The sequence below is a fragment of the Ammospiza caudacuta genome, chromosome 20 (genome assembly GCF_027887145.1).
Source record: "Ammospiza caudacuta isolate bAmmCau1 chromosome 20, bAmmCau1.pri, whole genome shotgun sequence".
Classification (NCBI taxonomy): domain Eukaryota; kingdom Metazoa; phylum Chordata; class Aves; order Passeriformes; family Passerellidae; genus Ammospiza; species Ammospiza caudacuta.
The window spans coordinates 12,288,622-12,295,199 of NC_080612.1; the positions used below are offsets into that span (position 1 = coordinate 12,288,622).

General features: G+C 58.9%; 1 protein-coding gene across 1 annotated transcript in view; it reads right to left on the minus strand.

The window, feature by feature from the left end:
• The window catches only part of MNT (MAX network transcriptional repressor), a 28,706-nt gene extending 22,391 nt beyond the window's left edge, over window positions 1-6,315 (minus strand). The window contains exon 1 of the mRNA XM_058817886.1: window positions 6,177-6,315. Within this exon, the coding sequence (XP_058673869.1) occupies window positions 6,177-6,249 (73 nt within the window). The 5' untranslated portion in view covers window positions 6,250-6,315. The remainder of the gene's footprint in view (window positions 1-6,176) is intronic.
• Between the last annotated feature and the right edge of the window lie 263 nt (window positions 6,316-6,578).

Here is a 6,578-nt window from a genome sequence, read left to right on the forward strand (position 1 = left end):
TGTAATTTCCACTCATTCTTCACACTCTTAACAAGGGGACAGAGGACAGAACAAACCATGGGAGTGAACCAGTCCTGAGAACCCCTAGGGGATCTGAACCACAGCCCAAGCACGAGGGGTCCTGGAATCCCACCCTGGCCACACCACCCAGGCAGTGACAGCAACTTGGGCAGCCACAGGACAGAACAGCAAATCCTGTCCTGGGAGGACACAGAAACAGGGTCAGCACCCCTGACCAGTGGCCTGGTGCTATTTAGGGTCTCCAAGATCTGAGTACACAGCACCAGGCACTCTTTGTTACCTAATAATCTGCCGCGTTTAAATATATCTCGCCCCTTTTGGCTGCCCTGGAAATGCCACCCATCTGTCAGAGCCTTGCTGCCAGGGCAGCCAGGAGCAGCGGGCAGAGCCCTTGGGTCAGCAGTGGGGCCTGCAGCAGCCAGGCCATGGCTCAGCCTCCCGGGAGGAGCAGGCTCTGAGGGATGCCAGAGCCCTCGGAGTGCTCCTGCCTTTCACTAGGGACACCATCAGTACCCAGAGTTTATCAACAGTGTGGGCCTTTCCACAGCCAAGCATCCCACCTCTGTGCGTGCTCAGTGGAGAACATCTCTCACTCCAGGAACAGTGAGGCAGCTCCGTGCTGTTGTTTTCTGAAGGGTCTGAAGCGTTTTTCTGAGTGATTCAATGTGTCTGGGAACTTATCCTGCATCCCTTGAACTGCTTCAGCCCTGGAGAGGAGTGCCTTGGGTGTCACTCGCTCTGGATATGCAGCAGTGTCACCCGCAGGAGTCACGGCAGGCTCCTACCAGGAAAGTGCTGGGTACTGAAGAGTCTCCAGGTATTCACTGCTCCAAAGGCTGCCCTGGGGGGGACAAGCCATGCCAAGAGGAAGGGCAGGCTGGAGCCTGGAGGTTGGATTGTGTTTCTGCAAGTTCCTGGCTCTGCAGGGGAGAACCAGGAAGGGGGAGATAAGAACAGTCAGCAGAACTGGAGCCCAGCAAAGCTCAACATCAGCCAAGCAAGCTCTGAGTCACAGCAAATGCTGCTGACACCAGAGGCTGCAGCACACAGCCACGGGCACTTCCAGGCCTAGGAACAAGCCTGCAGGACTGAGAACCCTTTAAAATCAGGACACTTTTCTGACTCCTTCTGAATTTTGGTTGACAACAGCACAAGTCCCACTTTTCTCTCCCATCTTAGCTAAAACTTGGCAGTTTGGTGCCCAGCCCTTGGCACTGTGGTTTCTCCACCAGTACCACGGCAGACCCAAGACATGGCACTGGTTCCCAAAGCCCTGTGGGCTCCTGGCCGTGCCCCCAGTGTGGAGCTGGCTGCCAGGCACGGGGTGACCCTTCCTCAGGGCCAGCGGCCACTGCTGCTCCCAGCGCTGCGCTCACACTGCAGCCTGACCCCAAACGGGCCGCTCCTCTCCTCCCCACACACTGCGCCTCACCAGCACCTCAAACACCAGCTGAACGGCATTCAGGAGCACACTGCTCACAAAGGAACCTGAAACGCTTCAGCATTACAACTCACACCTTCACAATACACTACAGAGAAGCAAGAGCTAGGCCAGCCTAGCTGGGGTCAGTTTCAGGGGTGCAGAGACCCCCACCCCACCTGAGACCCTCCCTGCCGAGCGAGCCTGCTGCACTGCCACTGCTGTCACATGCTCACACCTCATCTGCAGACTGGGTCACCATTCACTGCTAACAACCACAATACTCAGATTTCCACTTTCTCAACCAGAAGAAGAATCAACAATAACTAAATAAATACCTGGCAGACATTTTTAAAAACAGCTTCTCCAGTCTCTACAGATAATTTACATTTACAATAGCTTTAATAAGCTATTCCAGTGCTTAAATTAATTCCTGAATCAGCTATAGAGTAATTTTAGCTGCATTTTAGTTACAACTAACTCTTTGTGGACAGAAGAAAGAAAGGGTGAGGATTTAGCAGCACTACAAAGGAAAACAGATCAAGATTGCTAAAAAACCAAAACCATCATGGAGAGTCTCATCTCTACAGAAAGCCCAGGACCATCACGTCACCAGGACGCCAAGCGTGCCACTGTCGCAGCTGCAGCATCACACCTTGGTGGGCTGGAGGGATGCACAGCTCCTGTTGTACCGTTCCATGGTTCTTGGGATAAAGTGCAGGAAAGCACTGGCTCTGACAGGCCATGTGGGCACCAACAGCACATGCTGACCCTGCTCACCATCCAGGGAGCTGCACCTGGGCAGCCAAGCAGGTGAGCTGTCCTATACAAGATGGGCCTGTGCTTTTCCACCAGGCATCAGCGTTCTTGAGACAGGGAGGCAAAGTAACGCACTCTGATAAAAAGCTTGTATTTCTGTGAGCTGAACAGCTTCTGTGTCACAGTTCAGAGCAAGAAGTGGCAGGGCTGACAGGCAGGACCCAACCCACCCGCTCCCACACACACATGAGGGCACTGCTGTCCCTGCTTCTGGCGCAGGGACAGAGACACACGCTGCAGGAACAGTGAACCACGACATGCCTTAAATGTACAGGTTGGAAAAGAACAGTCAACATGAGCTGACTTAAAAAACAGTATTTAAACAGACTATGTATCCTTAAAACAGACCAAAAAGTCCACAGATGTGCCCTCAGAAGAAACTCTGAGACCCCACTTCATCCACTGCTGGCAAGAGCTCTGCAGGCTGCCTTGAGTCTACAGCTTGTGTGTTACACAGCCAGCAAACACACTGCTTGTGTGTTACACAGCCAGCACAGTGTGTGTGTGTTACACAGCCAGCACAGTGTGTGTGTTACACAGCCAGCAAACACACTGCTTGTGTGTTACACAGCCAGCAGTGTGTGTGTTACACAGCCAGCAAACACACTGCTTGTGTGTTACACAGCCAGCACAGTGTGTGTGTGTTACACAGCCAGCACAGTGTGTGTGTTACACAGCCAGCAAACACACTGCTTGTGTGTTACACAGCCAGCAGTGTGTGTGTTACACAGCCAGCAAACACACTGCTCATTTGTTACACAGCCAGCACAGCATGTGTGTGTTACACAGCCAGCAAGGGAGCATAGACAGGTGAAATGAGTTCAGTGAGTCATGGCAAAACTGGATCTGGCAGATAACAGCCAGCCTGTTAGGTAAGCATGTTTGCTCCAGGTAACATTCCTCGATCCTGTGACAAGAACAAGAACTCACTGCTGCACCTTCATCCCAGGGCTGCACCAGGCCTTGCTTCCACAGGCTGCTCACTCTAGCCAGCTTTCTTCTCAAGAAAATGAATGGAAATGTGCAGATTACCCTTTAGAACCCTATCTCCATACTTGAAAAAGAAAGAAGAATCAATTTTGATGGGTATCTGTCCATCAAAACAGGGAGTCACCACCATCACCTGAACTGGCTGCACCAAGGCAGTTATCCCTGGAATCCCATGACAATTATCCTTGCCACCCCCGAGATTCAGACAGACATTGCTGTGTCACAGAGCAAGGCTCTTCCTGAAGTCAAAGTCTAATTGTCACTATGGCACTGTTGTCCTCAGAACTGCAGTGCAGCTCTCCTGCAAGCCTCTGGAAACAGATAAACTCACACTGTGTGTCGGGAGGTGCTTTAACCTCCCCTGACAGAAACCCAGGGGGTGTGCTGTCTGTGGCAGCCAGCGAGGCAAGGCTGAGCCACACACCTCTCCCTGGTGAGACAGAAGCCAGCGGTGGGCAAACAGCCCCACGAGGTTTCTGGAGATGCACCCCAACATTACACTGATCTGTTCAAACACAACAGCGAGAGACCACACAGAGCACACCTCTCCTCAGGAGAGGAATGGTGTGAATGAACTGTGCAGCACCGAGAGAGCAGCAAACACAAGATGAGCATCTATGGGAAAAACCCTAGGAAAACAAGTATCAGTTACTTGCAATTATAAAGAAATTTGTTTTTCTTAGATCATGGAACATTCCTGGATTAATCTAAATTCAAAGAAATCAGCACCCTCTAATTCAAGTCAAATGCCTCTGGAGCTTGCACACAACAGAGAGAGAAAGATTTGAAAGGAGATGACCCCAGATTGTGAGTCTGGGCCCATGTATACGACTGTTACATGCTTGGGAGGCACATGCTTACAGCAAGAGGGTTACAGCAGCAGCAGGCACTGCTGTCAGCTGCAGGCCCAGCAGCCCTTGGATGAGTTCAGTATTTATTTTTTAATGCTATTCCCAAAATTGATTGATTTTCAGGCCATACTGGACCCCTGGAGTTCCACAGTGTAACTGGGGTATAACAGACCATAACACTTTGCAGAGCACAAGATTCCAAGGGGGAGGAGAGGAAGAACACAAGGCAAAGAAGCCAACGCAGTCTTACTGTTCTTATTACTTCCTAGTGCTTCCCAGCTGTTCCTCTGCTTGTGCTCTCCCCTGAAATCTTCCTGCCACCCAAAGGTCACTGCAGGGCTCCTCCCTCCCGTGCCAGAGTCTTCCTGGTGTTCAGACTTCCCTGAAGTGGCCACGTTTGCACTGACGCTGCTGGCCCGGCACCCAGCCCAGCCCTTACGTGTCTGTGCCCCCCAGCAGCACCCAGAGCCCAGGGCCTGCAGCAGGCTCTGTGTAACACCACATCCCCACACGTCCCTGTCAGCTGCTCCTGGAGCTGAGAAGCCTGCAGGCTGGCTTTTCTGTGCTGCGTTACCCTGCCCAACAGTAATTCCTGCCTCAGAAGCTGTCCAGCACAACAAGGCAGGTCCCTCCTGCTCCTCTGTAACCCAGAGCACAGCTTGTCAGACCCACTCACAAGACGCTCCCGCAGCGTGGGGCGGCGGGATGGCAGCGGGAGGGCAGTGGGATTGGCAGTGGGATGGCAATGGGATTGGCAGTGGGACTGTCAATCGGATGGCAGTGGGATGGCAGCGGGATGGCAGTGGGATTGGCAATGGGATGGCAGTGGGATTGGCAGTGGGATTGTCAATCGGATGGCAGTGGGATGGCAGCGGGATGGCAGTGGGATTGGCAGTGGGATGGCAGTGGGATTGGCAGTGGGATTGTCAATCGGATGGCAGCGGGATGGCAGTGGGATTGGCAGCGGGATGGCAGCGGGATGGCAGTGGGATTGTCAGTGGGAGGGCAGAGGGATTGTCAGTGGGATTAGCAGCGGGACTGTCAATCAGATGGCAGTGGGATTGGCAGCGGGAGGGCAGTGGGAGCTGTCTCCCAGCAGCAGGAGACAAACCCAGACCTGCAGAGGTCGAGCCCCGGGTGTTTTACCGCTGCACCGTGAGGCCGGACACCCCCTGTAAGCCCGGAGCCGGGATCACCACAGGGCTGGCGGGGCAGGGAGAGTGTCAGGGGCTGGGAAGCAGCACCGGAGCTGTCACCCAGCCGGCGGGAAGCGCGGAACGGGCAGCCCCTGCCATCTGCGCAGCCTGGGCTGTGCTCCGGGCTCGGGATGCTCCCGGCCCTGCGCGGCCCCTCAGCACCGCATCCCCGTCTGCTGCGTGACTCATCACCGACACAATGGGCGGCGGCACAAAGCGCCGCTCCCGCAGCTCCGCCCGAGTGCCCGCGCCGGGGCCGCCGCGGGAGCGGGGCCGGCGCCGCTGTCCCGCAGCCACGCGCGGGCGGCAGCCCCGCCGCGCCCGCCGCTGCTGCGCGGCCCCGGGGCACAGATCGCCGCTCCCGGAGGGCCGGGGCCGCCGCAGCGGCGCGGGGCGCGGGCGGTGCGGGGCAGCGGGCGGTGCGGGGGCGGCCCCGCGGGGTTCCCCGGTCCCCTCCGGGGTTCCCCCGTCCCCTCCCGCCGCCCCGGGCGGGCCCCGCAGCCCCCGGAGGGGCCGCGCGGGGCGGGGCCGCGCGCACGTGGTGGCGGGCGGGGCCGAACCGGTGACGCGCCAGGCCCCGCCCTCCCGCCGGCCGGGGACACGCAGCGCGCGGGGCGGGGGCGGCGGCGCCCCCGGCGGGAGCGGGGCCCGGCCCGGGGCAGCCCCGCCCGCACGGAGCCCCCGCCGCGCCGTCCCCGAACCCCCCCGTACCCTGACACTGCCCCGCCCGCCCCGAGTTTCCCCGGGTCGGATGACCCCGGCAGCGCAAAGCCCGCGCCGGTGCCCCCCCACCCCTCCCTAGTGCTAGTGCCCGGGTAGCCCCGGCCGGCCGCCGCTGTCAGGCGCGGCCCCGCGAGGCGCGGGCGCACGGTCACTCACCACGTGCGGTCTGCTGCTGCTGCGCCTGCCACTCCAGGAACCGCGCCGCCTCCAGCAGCGTCTCGATGCTCATGGCGCGGGCCCGGCCGCCGTCGCCGCCGCCGCCGCCCGGAGCGCGGGCCCGCCCCGCCCGCGCCGCCCCGGGCTCGCCCCGCCGGCCGCAGCGCTGGCGACAAGATGGCGGGTGGCAACAGAAACACAACAGGCGGGCGCTGGCGCGGCCCCGCTACTACGCGGCGGGCTGCGCCAAGACGTGGAGTGGAGTTCGGGGCGCCGCCCGGACGGGACGGGACGCGCCGGGACGAGGCGGCCGGCCCGGGCCGGGGACGCGCGGGCACGGCCCCGCAGCCCCGCCGGTCGCGCGGGGCGGGCGCCACCCGGGCCGGCCCCGGGACGAGCGCC